The following is a 16266-nucleotide window of genomic DNA, read 5'->3' on the forward strand; positions in this document are numbered from 1 at the left end:
AGAAATGACAGAAGTTCTAAATAAATGGAAAGATAAAGTAAGTTCATGATTAAAAGACTCAATAAATACTATGAAGACATCAGTTGTTCCTAAATTTACCTATGGACTCAATATAAGCCCAATCAGAATCTTACCAAGTTTTGGTTTTTTTTAAATGTAAATTGACAAGTTCATTCTACAATTTATAGGAAAATCAAATCCTCTAGAATATTCAGAGCACTGTTAGAAAAACAAAGTTGGAGGTCTTACACTATCTGACTTCAAAAGTTAGCATAAAATTATAGTAATCAAGATAGTGTGGTACAGACAAAAAGATCAATGAAACAGAAGAGAGAGCTAGAAATAGAACCACACTTATAGTCTTCTGATTTTCAACAAAGGCACAAAACAATGGGTAAAGAGAAGTTGTGTTTTTGTTATTGTTTTTTAAAACAGTGCTGGAATAACTAAATGTTCACAATGAAGAAAGAAAGTGAACCTTGACCCCTACTTCAAATATACTAACTTCAGATATATCATCAAATGTAAAAGCTAAAATCATCAAGTTTTAAGAAGAAAACACTGAAGAATAGATTCCTGACTTGAGGTAGGCAAAAGATTCTTAGCACATACAAAGTAGCAACTTCATATGGAAGAAAAAATGGATAAATTAGACATCACCAAAATTTAAAACTTCTGCACATCAAAAGACATTAATAAGAAAATAAAGAGGTAAGCCACAAACTAGGGTAAAATATTTGTGGAACATGTATTTGACAAAGGACTAATACACAGAATATGTTTTTAAAATTCTCGTGACTCAATAATAAAAAAAGCAAACAACTCAATTAGAAAATGGCTAAATGATATGAACAGAGGGTTCACAGAAGAAGATATACAAATGGCTAAATGAGCACACGAGAAAGTGCTCAATGTCACCAGAGAAATGCAAATTAAAACTACAGAGATACTACCACATACACAAATACAGTAGAAGGGCTAACATTAAAAAGATTAATACCTAACAGAGAACTGTTAGCATTGTCAATGGAAGTGTAAAATGCTACAACTAATTACACTGGAGTACAGTCTAGAAGTTTCTAAAAAAAAACTAAACACTCACCTGATTTATGACCCAGCAAATCCTCTAAGTATTTTTCCAAGATAAGTGAAAACAACACATGTCAACAACAAAAATTATACAAGAATGTTCAAAGTGGCTTTACTCATAATAGCCAAAAACCTGGAAATAGGCAAGCTTCCTTCAATAAGGAGAATAAACTATGGTATAATCATACAGTGGCACATTATTTAGCAATAAAAAGGAATCAGCTACATATTCATGTTACAACATGAATTAAAAAAAATCTCTAAATGTTGAAAGAAGCCTTACAAAAGTACAACTGTATGATGTCATTCATATGAACTTCAAGAAGAGGCAAACTAATCTTTGGCTGAAAAATGTGAACATGTGGTCAGCTCTGAGAGGCTAGAACAGGGATTATCTGGGAAGGGGTACAAATGATTTTAGGATGATGGTAAAGTTTTTCATCTTGATAGAGGTTTGGGTTACCAGATGTAGGTATTTATTTGCCAAAATTCAGCTCTTATACACCTAAAATTTAAATGTATGTGAATTTTACCTCAAAAGGTAAAAAGATCAAGAACTACTGAATTCTAGTTAATGATATACATGCTAAAGTATTAGCTGAAAGTGCTGATATCTGCAATTTTCTTTAAAATATATATAGAAAAGAAATGGACTAATGGACAAAAAGATAAGTGAAAAAACAGGCACAGCAAAATATTAATGATAAAATCTAGGTGAGGGTATATTGGGATTCATTGTAAAATTTATTTTTTCAACATTTCTCTGTTTAAATTTTTTTATAATAAAATATTGGGAGAAAAAAGATATCACTGCTAGATAGAATATTCTTTATGCTTTCTATTTTCTAAGTTTTCTATAATGTTTATAGAAATTTCTAAAATGTTTACAATCTTAAACATTTTAAAAGAAATTAAATTACGTTTCTTAAAATAATCAAATAAAATTATTTTAAAACAAGTTAAAAATCTTAGATTCAGTGAAAATTAAAATGTCCACTATTTTTAAACTCAGTCATTTAATTCACTAGAAGCCTTAAGTATGTAGTTATGTAGCAAGTCACTATTTTTTAAGTAATTAAAAAACCATGAACTAATCAAACGTGGTATTAAAGTTTTTTCTTTTAATGTCTAATTTTAAACTTTCCCTTGTACTCAAACCTTTCCCTGTGTTAATTAATGTATTCTCATTAAAAGTACATCATTTCTTAGACTCTATAATAACTAAGCAGGGCAATATTTCTTATGAAATCTGAGAACTGGCTGTTTACTAAAGGACTTTATCTTTAGATAAGCACAAGCTTTAAGCCAGGTGCTAGTCATTTGTGTCTTGTTAATTTCCAAAACAAACAGAGGAGAGTGCCATGCAATTTCCATTACACACACTTCACCATTAGGACCAGCGTTTATTAGCTTGACACTGCTCCAGGAATAATGGTTTCATTCCTCACTGAAATAAAATAATGTGCCACACAACTCAGCAATGCGGAACTTCTGAAAAATGTTGTCATGTTAAACACGGTCATATTTTTAAAGTCTCCATTATGCCATAACAAAGGCCATTTGCTGTAGAGAACTCATTGTGAGCAGAGAGAATTCTCACAGGGGCCCCAGACTTACCTCATTGCTATGTCATACGATTCCGGGTGAATACAAGTCTGGTCCAAAGGATTTGGCTTCAGTACAACATTCACTGCAGTTTTGCTCCTTTTCTTGCCTTGCTTCTCATTTGTGACCTCAACACCTGCTGAAGCTGTTACAGCAACTCCCTGAGTTTCGCCTGCAGATTCAGTTTGCTGACTACTGTAACCATTCAAAACAGAAAACAACAAAATTCTGTAAAGCAATTATCTTTTTATTAAAAAATATAATAAAATAATGCTATCTTTCTGTCATAAAAAAATAAACAGTATGGGGGGATGTGGGAGGGTTAGAGGAGGGCAGAGGATTAGAACCTTTCATTAAAAATGAGCTTATTTCTCTGCCAAACAAATATACACAAACAGCCACCAGATTTTGACCATGCACTTCACAGAAAGTACCACTTATTTGTTTAAACCTATTAATAGGGCTTTCTGTTACTTAAAGCCCCAAACATTCTTAATTGATTCTGCCTGTGTAATTGGCATTCTAGGAGAGAACAGAGGAAAGCAGAGGAAAATAAATGAGGAGAAGGAGAAGGAAAAGGTGATTTCTCAAAGCGGGAAAAAAACACAAGCTCCCCAAAGGAATCTACTGAGTATAAAACAGAATGAATGGGAAAAGAATGACTAGAAAAAGACTCACATTTGACTTATGACAGGGAAACTTTAGAATTTTAAAAATTAAGAGATAAAAATAAAACATTACTTTGAAAGGAACTAGAATCAAACTGGCATCAGTTTTCTCACTGACAAACACAGATGCCGGAACACAGTGGAACAGTATTTTAAAAGCCTGAGACAAAATGATTTTTAATCTAGAATTACATACCTAGGCAAACTAGCAGTCAAGTTAAAATCACTTTCCGCCACGTAAGGACTGAAGTACAACCCATATAATATACTCTCTCTGAAAAGAACTTAAGTATAAATTCCAGCAAAAACAATGAATTCAAGAAAAATGATAATGTGGGCTATAAGAAACAGTGATGAGCACAGGAACCATAAAAATCACTAGGTTAAATAACTGCTCATGAATATTGTAAAAAATATATAAAAAGAACAGTCTGAAACTAAAATCCCAGATTATCCCATCATAGGACACAGCATTGAAGGGAGGAAGGTTGGGAAGAGACCTTTGGTTCTAGTTTTCTCTAGGCGGAGGACAGAGACACCTATTAACTCCAGAGACCAATCCAAATCAAATTTAAAGATAATAACCAGAAGAACAGAAGTAAGATACAAAAGGTGGAATCACTAAGAGGAGATAAAGATGAGTAAGGAAGACAATCTGATTCAGAGTTGGCCATCTGGTGATGTTCATGTGTAAGAGTCTTCTCTTGTGTTGTTGGAAGAGGGTGTTTGCTATGACCAGTGAATTCTCTTGGCAAAACTCTATTAGTCTTTGCCCTGCTTCATTCCATACTCCAAGGCCAAATCTGCCTGTTACTCCAGGTGTTTCTTAACTTCTTATTTTTGCATTCCAGTCCCCTGTAATGAAAAGGACATCTTTTTTGGGTGTTAGTTATAAAAGGTCTTGTAGGTCTTCATAAAACTGTTCAACTTCAGCTTCTTCGGCGTCACTGGCTGGGGCATAGACTTGGATTACTGGATATTGAATGGTTTGCCTTAGAAACGAACAGAGATCATTCTGCCATTTTTTGAGATTGCATCCAAGTACTGCATTTTGGACTCTTTTGCTGACTATGATAGCTACCCCATTTCTTCTAAGAGATTCCTGCTGACAGTAGTAGATATAATGGTCATCTGAGTTAAATTCACCCATTCCAGTCCGTTTTAGTTCGCTGATTCCTAAAATGTCAATGTTCACTCTTGCCATCTCCTGTTTGCCAACATGCAATCTGCCTTGATTCATGGACCTAACATTTCAGGTTCCTATGCAACATTGCTCTTTACAGCATTGGACCTTGCTTCTGTCACCAGTCACATTCACAACTGGGTGTTGTTTTTGCTTTGGCTCTGTCCCTTCATTCTTTCTGGAGTTATTTCTCCACTGATCTCCAGTAGCATATTGGGTACCTACCGACCTGGGGAGTTCATCTTTCACTGTCCTATCTTTTTGCATTTTTATACTGTTCATGGGGTTCTCAAGGCAAGAATACTGAAGTGGTTTGGCTATTCCCTTCTCCAGTGGATCACATTTTGTCAGACCTCTCCACCATGACCCCGTCCGTCTTGATTGGCCCTACATGGCATGGCTTAGTTTCATTGAGTTAGACAAGGCTGTGGTCCATATGACCAGATTGGCTAGTTCTCTGTGACTGTGGTTTCACTCTGTCTGCCCTCCGATGACCTCTCTCAGCATGTACTGTCTTACTGGGGTTTCCAAAAAATAACAAGGAGAGATAAGAAAGCCTTCCTCAGTGATCAGTGAAAAGAAATAGAGGAAAGTAATAGGGTGGGAAAGACCAGAGATCTATTCAAGAAAATTAGAGACACCACAGGAACATTTCATGCAAAGATGGACTCAATAAAGGACAGAAATGGTATGGACCTAACAGAAGAGAAGATACTCAGAAGAGGTGGCAAGAATACACAGAAGAACTATACAAAAAAGATCTTCACAACAGATAATCACGATGGTGTGATTACTCACCTAGAGCCAGACACCCTTGAAAGTGAAGTTAAGTGGGTCTTAGAAAGCATCGCTATGAACAAAGCTAGTGGAGGTGACGGAATTCCAGTTCAGTTCAGTTCAGTTGCTCAGTCGTCTCGGACTCTTTGTGACCCCATGAACTGCAGCATGCCAGGCAGGCCTCCCTGTCCATCACCAAGTCCCGGAGTCTACCCAAACCCATGTCCATTGAGTCGGTGATGCCATCCAACCATCTCATCCTCTGTCGTCCCCTTCTCCTCCTGCCCTTAATTTTCCTAGCATCAGGGTCTTTTCAAATGAGTCAGCTCTTTGCATCAGGTGGCCAAAGTATTGGAGTTTCAGCTTCAACATCAGTCCTTCCAATGAACACCCAGGACTGCTCTCCTTTAGGATGGACTGGTTGGATCTCCTTACAGTCCAAGGGACTCTCAAGAGTCTTCTCCAACACCACAGTTCAAAAGCATCGATTCTTCGGTGCTCAGCTTTCTTTACAGTCCAACTCTCACATCCATACATGACCCCTGGAAAAACCATAACCTTGACTAGATGGACCTTTGTTGGCAAAAAAAGTCTTTATTTTTTAATATGCTGTTTAGGTTGGTCATAACTTTCCTTCCAAGGAGTAAGCATCTTTTAATTTCATGGCTGCAATCACCATCTGCAGTGATCTTGGAGCCCCCCAAAATAAAGTCAGCCACTGTTTCCAGTTTCCCCATCTATTTGCCATGAAGTGATGGGACCAGATGCCATGATCTTAGTTTTCTGAATGTTGAGCTTTAAGCCAACTTTTTCACTCTCCTCTTTCACTTTCTTCAAGAGGCTCTTTGGTTCTTCTTCGCTTTCTGCCGTAAGGGTGGTGTATCTGCATATATGTGAGGTTATTGATATTTCTCCTGGCAATCTTGATTCCAGCTTGGGCTTCATCCAGCCCAGCATTTCTCATGATGCGCTCTGCATATAAGTTAAATAAGTAGGGTGACAATATACAGCCTTGACGTACTCCTTCTATTTGGAACCAGTCTGTTGTTGGAATTCCAGCTGAGTTATTTCAAATCCTAAAAGATGATGCTGTGAAAGTGCTGCACTCAATATGCCAGCAAATTTGGAAAACTCAGCAGTGGCCACAGACTGGAAAAGGTCAGTTTTCATCCCAATCCCAAAGACAGGCAATGACAAAGAATGCTAATACTACCGCACAATTGCACACATCTCACATGCTAGCAAAGTAATGCTCAAAATTCTCCAAGCCAGGCTTTAGCAATACATGAACCGTGAACTTCCAGATGTTCAAGCTGGATTTAGAAAAGGCAGAGGAACCAGAGTCAAAATGCCAACATATGCTGGATCATCAAAAAACCAACAGAGTTCCAGAAAAACATCTATTTCTGCTTTATTGACTTTGCCAAAGCCTTTGACTGTGCGGATCACAACAAACTGTGGAAAATTCTTCAAGAGATGGGAATACCAGACCACCCGACCTGTCTCTTGAGAAATCTGCATGCAGGTCAGGAAGCAACAGTTAGAACTGGACATGGAACAACAGACTGGTTCCAAATAGGAAAAGGAGTACGTCAAGGCTGTATATTGTCACCCTGCTTATTTAACTTATCTGCAGAATACATCATGAGAAATGCTGGGCTGGAAGAAGCACAAGCTGAAATCAAGACTGCTGGGAGAAATATCAATAACCTCAGATAAACTTTTCACCTTATTCTTTTTTATACTATTTGAATTTACTAACCAAGTGTTTTACTGGTTAATTAATTGATTTTCCCCACTATATGAAATGTCACCTTTATCATAAACTAAATTCCCTCTGTGTTTTAGTGTATTTTAGACTCTATTCTGTTCTACCTATTTCTACATCAAAACCAAACTGTTTTAATTACTATAGCTTTACAATATATTCTGCTTTTCAGAGGGGCTGTTTTTCCCTCAGTCTTTTCCAGGAAAAAAAAAAAAAAATGATTATAACTCTTGTGTCAGAAGAAAAAAACACACAATGAATGAATCAAGTAGTTCCAAAGAGCAAATGCATAAAAGCTAGCCTTTTATGATTACAAAGTGCTAAGACATTTACCCAATTTCTTTGCTTTTTGTGCTACCAGGATCAGAAAGCAGGAATTTAGCTCTTAATTTACACATCTGATAATTAATGCCTTGGCCAGTTTTCATTGAGAAAGAAGTGGGGAAACTCAATTATGCTGCCCTTTTTTTTTGGCCACATCCCCATGTGGAACTTCAGTGACCAGGAATCAAACTTGTGGCCCTTATAGTATAAGCACATTGTCTTAACCACTGGACCACCAGGAAGTCCCTCAACTATGCTTAGGGCAACAGCTGTCAATATGAAGTGGTCATCGCAAAGTCTTGCACCAGTCCTTCCACTTGTCGTGCTCCAATCACATTGGCCTTAGCTTCTTTTCCTAAATACACCAAAGCTGGTCTTGCCTTAGGCTGCTGCACACATATTGTTTGTTCTGCTTGAATGACTTCCTCCTGATCCCTATGTGATTGGCTCTTTCATTTCATTCAAAACTTGGCTCAAATAACTTTTCAGTGAATAACTCATATAAAGCAGTTTATTGCTCCCTAAGATAGTGTCATATTGCTTTGTTTTAATTTTTATAATACTTATCTGAAACTGTTTTACTAGTTTATTTATTGTCTGTTTCATTTATTAAAACTTAACTCCATGAGGCCAGGGAATTTGTTCATTTGTTCACTGCTGTATTCCCAGTGCCTAGTAAAGATTAAGACAGTCTACACATATTGAATGAAGGAATGATGAAATGAACAGCTAGATGAAGAAATGAACAACTAGGATTTATGCCAGTAAGAAGGATGGGTAACGGTAGAAGAGGAGGTTTATATTAGAACGACAGTGTACACTTTAATAATGACCTGCAAAATGTTCGAATATAATCCTGGTTGACTCTGATGAAACCAGCACATTGTTGGAAAGATTTTGGACCCAGCCCTTTCACTTTCTTCAGCTGTTCTCGGTTGATGAATGGCCCATTTTTCTCACGCCATTCAATAATATTTTTGGCTCGGTTGGCATTGAGTCCAGCGATATGCCTAAAAAAATAAACAAAATGAGTAACGTGACCAATGTAATTGTTCTAAAAGAACTGAAAGAAAAGATGGCATGTAAAGAAACATAAAAGCAATGGCAATTATACCTTGTCTCTAAGTTCAGTTAATCAAAGGGTTATGTAAAAACACAAAGGGCAAACAGTTTTCCAAGAGGAGAGAAGGACAGCAGAAAGCAAAACAGTAACAAAACCAGTGGCTGTCATAAAGATGCTGGTAAACTGGTTAACAGCAGTATAAGAAAACCACTTTTCCAACAGTATTTCTATACTAGTTACATTACTTGTATTTCTAAATCAAGTAATAATTCTGCCTATTCCTAGTGAGCTTACAAAGTGAGTCAGGAGCAGAAGTTACTATAGCTATAGCTGCACTGTACTATCTTATTTTTTTGTCAGTCTGTTCTCATCAGTAAAGACTTAAATGGTGGAAAGGTACTTATCCATGATTAAAAAAACTCTGTCATTAGGTAGTTGACTTGATGTTAATTAGAGAATCTGAATTCCATTATAGAATTCCATATATGGAATTATGGAATGGTTAGTACTATGGTAGAAAGTTGCTGTTGTGTAGTTGCTAAGTTGTGTCTGACTCTTTGCAACCTCATGGACTAGAGCCTGCCAGGCTCCTCTGTCCATGAGATTTCTCAGGCAAGAATTCTAGAGTAGGTTGCTATTTCCTTCTCCAGGGGATATTCCTGATACAGGGATTGAGCTCACCTCTCCTGCTAGGCAGGTGGATTCTTTACCATTGAGCCACCAGGGAGGCAACACCTTAAAATGCGAGGGATTCTTTTCTGCTATTCTAATTTCAAAGCAGAAGGATCTAGATTTTTTCCCAGAGGTCCAGAATTTCCAGACTTGTATAATAAATGCAAGATTAGGAACAAAAGAACAGTTCTTCTGTAACTCCAGGGGGGATAAAAAAGAATATAAGACATGATAATAGTATTAATATGATGAAGATTTTGATATGTAACTTGAGGAATCAAGGTAAAAATACGGTAACCATATACCCTGTTCCCTCAGAATTTATCTTCTGGTGACGGCCAGCTTTGACAGAAGTAAGCAAGAGACTGAACTAGCGAAAAATATTTACCTATTATGTGACGGGAAATGGCTCTTTTCCATGTTAACCTTATTTAAACTCTATTAGTGACTCAATGGAGAAGGCAATGGCACCCCACTCCAGTACTCCTGCCTGGAAAATCCCATGGATGGAGAGGCCTGGTAGGCTGCAGTCCATGGGGTCGCTGAGAGTTGTACATGACTGAGGGACTTCACTTTCACTTTTCACTTTCATGCACTGGAGAAGGAAATGGCAACCCACTCCAGTGTTCTTGCCTGGAGAATCCCAGGGACGGGGGAGCCTGGTGGGCTGCCGTCTATGGGGTCGCAGAGACTTAGCAGCAGCAGCAGTGACTCAACGTTACCACATGCTCTTTAGATTTTTAGTATTAAAAATAATATATATGAATTGTTATGATTATTTTCTTAAATGATGTCTTCCTCCCTGACGGATTACTTAAAGCAATGTATGAACTGATCAATTTTCTATACTTGGCAACTTCACACATGTGTCCCCTTGTTCTAACTGAGTTTGGACAGTCAGTAAAGAAACTCAAGATTCTGTAATCTTCAGCCACAGACTTCCTCTCTCACCTTAACAAAACTTCTGAACAGATGTTAATATCCACTCCCACAAAACTGACACATTCTTCTACAACACTGTCCAGTGTTGCCTTGAGCAGAGTCTGAGATACATCATGCTGAAAAGACAAAGATCAAACATCAATCAAAGCAAAAAAAAAAAAAAAAAAGTACAGAACATGGAATTCTCGGACTACTCTATTACTTTGCCTGTATTACAGGTAGCAGGCTAAGACACAGCAAAGTCAATTTGTTCATTTCTCTTAAACACTGTTTGCTGATGTAACTGACCTAAACTTTAGGAATCTGTGTTTCATTCTCTCTACTTATACACTTGACTTGAGTACAACAGCACCAGTATTTTTCCCTTAGCTTGCCATAAAAATTACCTCTTGAGTTCATTAAAACACAGGTTGCTAGGCCCCACACCAACAGTCTTTGATTCAGTAGGTCTGGGGTGGGGCCTGAGAATTTACATTCCAACAAGCTCCGCAGTAATGCTGCTGCTGGTTCTGGGAGCACACTGAGCCATGCTGGTTACTATCATTTGCACACTGCCTTGAAGTCTTATCTTCACTTGCATGTGTGTTATGACCCTTTGTTCTTAAGAGAAGAGTGAACAGGAAGGAGAACATGAATATTAAGGAAGTTTGACAGTAAACCAAACTCTCATATTTCATGAAATTGTAGAGACTATTGCTTATAAGTCTTTTTTTCAAAAAAAAAAAAGATGTCCTTTTCATCATAGGGGACTGGAATGCAAAAGGAGGAAGTCAAGAGATACCTAGAGTAATAGGCAAGTTTGGCCTTGGAGTACAAAATGAAGCAGGGCAAAGGCTAACAGAGTTTGGCCAAAAGAACGCACTGGTCACAGCAAACACCCTCTTCCAACAACACAAGAGAAGACTCTACATATGGACATCACCAGATGGTCAATACTGAAATCAGATTGATTGTGTTCTTTGCAACTGAAGATGGAGAAGCTCTATACAGTCAGCAAAAACAAGATCAGGAGCTGACTGTGGCTCAGATCATGAACTCCTTATTGTAAAATTGAGACTTAAATTGAAGAAAGTGGGGAAAACCACTAGACCATTCAGGTATGACCTAAATCAAATCCCTTATGAGTATACAGTGGAAGTGACAAATAGATTCAAGGGATTAGACCTGATAGACAGAGTGCCCGAAGAACTATGGATGGAGGTTTGTAACATTATACAGGAAGACAGGGATCAAGACCATCCCCAAGAAAAAGAAATGCAAAAAGGCAAAATGGTTGTCTGACCAGGCCTTACAAATAGCTGAGAAAAGAGAAGAGAAAGGTAAAGGAGAAAAGGAAAGATAAACCCATCTGAATGCAGAGTTGCAAAGAATAGCAAGGAGAGATAAGAAAGTCTTCCTCAGTGATCAATGCGAAGAAATAGAGGAAAACAACAGAATGGGAAAGACTAGAGATCTCTTCAAGAAAATCAGAGATACCATGGGAACATTTCATGCAAAGACAGGTACAAAAAAGGACATAAATGGTATGGACCTAACAGAAGCAGAAAATACTAAGAAGAGGTGGTGACAATACATAGAAAAACCATACAAAAAAGATCTTTATGACCTGGATAACCACAATAGTGTGATCACTCCCCCAGAGCCAGACATCCTGGAGTGTGAAGTCAAGTGGGCCTTAGGAAGCATCACTACAAACAAAGCTAGTGGAAGTGATGGAATTCCAGTTGAGTTATTTCAAATCTTAAAAGATGATGCTGTGAAAGTGCTGCACTCAATATACCAGCAAATTTGGAAAACTCAGCAGTGGACACAGGACTGGAAAAGGTCAGTTTTCATTCCAATCCCAAAGAAAGGCAATGCCAAAGAATGTTCAAACTACCGCACAACTGCACTCATTTCACATGCTAGCAAAGTGATGCTCAAAATTCTCCAAGCCAGGCTTCAACAGTATGTGAACCAAGAACTTCCAGATGTTCAAGCTGAATTTAGAAAAGGTAGAGGAACCAGATATCAAATTGCCAACATCCGCTGGATCAACGAAAAAGCAAGAGAGGTCCAGAAAAACATCTATTTCTGCTTTATTGACTATGCCAAATCCTTTGACTGTGTGGATCACAACAAACTGTGGAAAATTCTTCACGAGATGGGAATACCAGACCACCTCACCTGCCTCCTGAGAAATCTGTATACTCAAACTGAGTTAGTACAAGTTATCTTTAAACTGAAATTTTTAAACTTTGGAAGAAAAAAAAAAACAACAACAATGAAGCAAGCCCAACCACCAGATTTGGTAGTGGTAATAGCAACAAAATTGAGAGAAAATGTTGACTCCAATCAGCAATCTTTGACTTTATTTGAACCACATTTTACATATGAAAAAAAATTAATTTTTAAAATGATTTTACAAATATGGAAAACAATAAAAACGACAGACCTATTGTGGTAATAATGTTCTTAAACATCTTCAAAATTAAAAGCCAAATAAAAACATCCTTATCAGAATAGCTAAAATGAAAAAGATGAAAAATACCAAGTACTGATAGGATGTGAAGCAACCGGAATGCTGAAAATATCATCATGATAAGTGCATGTTAGGTCAGATATGCAACAAGGCAGTTGTATGGGGGATTTATTTTGTATGGTTTAAACACAATTTCTCACATAAAGCTGAAATGAGATATTTGCATACAATGTAAAAATTTATTAGTGTTCAATATAAATTAAACTAGACAAACTGGAAGGAATAAAAAACAAAAACTCTTAGAAACAAAAAAATTGCCAAAACTGACTGAAGAAGAAATAAGAAAAATGAACAGATCTATCAAAAATCTCCCCAACAAGAAAAATACAGGACTGGACATCTTCATTAATGAATTTTACCAAATATTTAAAGAATTAACAGTAATCCTTTTTAAACTCTTTCAGAAAAAAATATGAGGAGGGAACATGTCTTAACTCATTCTGTCAGGTTAGCATTACTCTGATATCAAAGATACCACCAGATAAGAAAGCTATAGACCGATATTCCTTATGAATATAGGTGCAAAAGTCCTCAACAAGACATTAGGAAACTGAATCCCACAATACATTAAAAGGATCTAACATCATGAGGTACAATCCTGCACTCAGTGGATGTAAACTCAAGAAATACATTTTTTTTTTCAGGTGAAAAACAATTTCTGTTGCCTTTTTAAAACTTAATTGTGAAATAACTTCAAATTTAGAAAACAAACAAAAAACCCTGCAAGAGTAGTATAAAGGATCTCCTCATAGCCTTCTTTCAAACAAATGCTCCAGTGTGCATTTCCAAATAATAAGGACACTGTGTTATATATCGCGGTATTAATATGGTAAATAAAATCAGGTAAGTTATCAGCAATGTAATAGTATCTAATGGGCTTCCCTGGTGGCTCAGCAGTAAAGAATCCACCTACAACGCAAGAGACTCGGGTTCCATCCCTGGGTCGGGAAGATCCCCTGGAGAAGAAAATAGCAACCCAGTACAGTATTCTTGCCTGGAAAATCCCATGGACAGAGGAGCCTGGCAGGCCACAGTCTACGGGGTCACAAAGAGTCGGACACGACTTTAGTGACTAAACAGCAACAATACTATCTAATGCACAGGCCAAACTCAAATTTCATCAAATGTCCCAATTCTACTTAACAGCATTTTCCTCCCAATCCAGAATTGAATCCAGGGCCACACACTGCATTTGAGTTATAATTTTATACTCTGTGCTAGGCAGCTTCCAAGATGGTTCCAGGGGTCGCCAACTCCCGGTATTCATGCACTTGTGTATCCTATCTCTTTGAGTACAGAATTCACTGATGATTCTTGCCTGTATCAATGGACATGTTCATTCAGTCATGTCCGACTCTTTGCGATCCCGTGGACTGCAGCCTACCAGGCTCCTCTGCCCGTGGGAATTCCCAGGCAAGAGTTCTGCAGTGGGTTGCTGTTTTCCTCTCCAGGGGATCTTCCCAACCCAGGGATTGAACTCAGGTCTCCTGCACTGCAGGCAGACTCTACCATCTGAGCCACCAGGGAAGCCCAAGATTATTTTCCACCTCCAATTACCTCTTTCTGTGAAAAAGTATTTATCTTGACTCAATCAAAATTTAAAAGAATAGACTCAAGAGTATACCATATAGGTTCACTGTCTTCATGTTTTCTGGACTGGAACAAATCAATGAACAACTTATACTACCCATGAAATCTTCCCGAATGTTTTTATTTGAGGGTTAAAAACCCTTGTATTTAAACATAAATAAAAAACAGTGTTTAATTTTATCTTAAGTTGTAAGGGTAAGTATTATATTGAGGAGCTATTATTTTAAATTATGTTTTACTGTAATAGAGTGACATATACATATATGCAAACACATGTATGTGTGATGAGTATCTTGATCATGGTATAAAATATATTTCCTACTGTGTATCATGATCAAAGGTATGAAAAATAATGGGTTAAGCCAATATCACCAGTCTCATTCCACTTATCCAGTCACAGGAAATAAAATGTGAGGGTATATCTTCTGAGGCTTCCAGAAAGAGACATCACTCTCAAATACAGACCCACGTCTTTTCTTCTTTTCATTCAAGTATGCCTCCTGCAGCTGGAGTGAGCATTATCTTACGTCACCAGGACCAGCTGGAGGACCAAGCTGACTCCGAGTATGGCAGGTAACACACATGCAAAGACTCTGGATCTTCCTGAAATCCTGTACCAACCAGCTCTGGATTCCCTGCCCACTCTGCCCCCATCCCAACACACACAATGACCTTCTAGCAATGACAGTTCCTTATTGTTTAATAAAAGAATAATAAATTTCCTTATTGTCCGAGCCACTTGGAGTTGGGATCTCTGATGTTTTTCTAGTTGAAGCAGTCATTTTATTTAGGGGCTTGAAGTGTAGTGCCAAGACTAAACCAACAAAAACAAGTAACAATAATCATACTACCAAAGTCCTTGAGATTTTACTGTCAGGCACTGTTCCAAGGCTTTTATAATATTATCTAACTTAATCCTCACAACAATTGTAAGAAGTTTGTGCATGATTTCATGCATCTTTATAAGATGCGTGAAATAAGAATTTATTCTAAGGAAATAGCAAGACTATTGTTCAAAGGGATGTACGTATGTGTGTGTACAACTTAAAAGTTCACCCAGAAGGTAAATGATGAAATAACCACAACACGAATTATTATGAAGTCATTACAAAGCATAAAGCAGAACAGCTATTTTTTTAAAAAGCCCTTTAAAAAAAATTTTAAAAAGCTAATGCCCTTTAAAAAAGGGGGGGGGGGTATGTCCAAGACAACAACATACTAGGTTGAAATACTTTTTAAATCCCTCTAGCAGTTAGACTCATGTAATAAAACTTTTTGCTGTCATCTATAATCCTGGATTTTGCCTACATTCTTCCCCAACTATTTGCTTATAAAAGTACTAAAGAGTTAATAGTATTTTCTAAAAGTAAAAATCATATATGATTAGGGGAGGGAATACTGAACAGAGTTCCACATTGTCCTCATAATAGTGTCTTTGACATTAAAGCAATAAAGCAAAGGCATTGGTATCTGTCATTCTAAAAACATTTTCTAGGCAACTATTATGTACCAGACACTGTGTTAGCTGTGCTCGGTGTTCAAAGTACAGTAAAAACCATATGAATTTCCTGTCTTCAAGAAGCTCAGTTTACATCTGCTGAAAGCTGGGCTGTGACACATCACTCTACTGGTCGTCAGTCTATTAGGAGCAAGAGGATCCCAGGACTGATTGTGCTAATCGTCAAGGACTTGATGCCAGGAAAGATGAATTAGTTTTTTTTTTTAAGTTACCTTATTCTGAATTCTGGGGCAAGTTATTTGAATTTTATAAACAGACTGTTTCAAATTCAAGGAAATATTGTTTGGGCCATTACATTTTTACCTAAAATTTACAGGATTTTTAAAAAGGAACATAAGCAGTCATTTATACTCGTCAGCTTCTTTTGAGGTCAGAATCCACATTGTTATTATTGCTCTACCACAAACTTCTAAAGAATTGCTGATCTAAACTGCTCTTTTTTTAAAAAAAATTTGGTCCTAAGCACTAAAATTATCTCACAATTATTTCAAAAAATCCTCCCAGATGGCACACTGTCTGTGGACTGCAGCAACAAAATCTCACTT

General features: G+C 37.2%; 1 protein-coding gene across 3 annotated transcripts in view; it reads right to left on the bottom strand.

The window, feature by feature from the left end:
* The window catches only part of SRBD1 (S1 RNA binding domain 1), a 228083-nt gene that overhangs the window by 23277 nt on the left and 188540 nt on the right, over positions 1-16266 (bottom strand). For 2 of the 3 annotated variants that reach the window (XM_043468468.1, XM_043468471.1), the window contains exons 17-19: positions 10101-10207; positions 8248-8424; positions 2707-2889 (exon numbers count right to left, since the gene is read on the bottom strand). In XM_043468468.1, the coding sequence (XP_043324403.1) occupies positions 2707-2889; positions 8248-8424; positions 10101-10207 (467 nt within the window). The remainder of the gene's footprint in view (positions 1-2706; positions 2890-8247; positions 8425-10100; positions 10208-16266) is intronic. The other variant, XM_043468470.1, reaches the window with a different exon arrangement.

This window comes from Cervus canadensis, chromosome 5 (genome assembly GCF_019320065.1).
Source record: "Cervus canadensis isolate Bull #8, Minnesota chromosome 5, ASM1932006v1, whole genome shotgun sequence".
NCBI classification, from domain to species: Eukaryota; Metazoa; Chordata; class Mammalia; order Artiodactyla; family Cervidae; genus Cervus; species Cervus canadensis.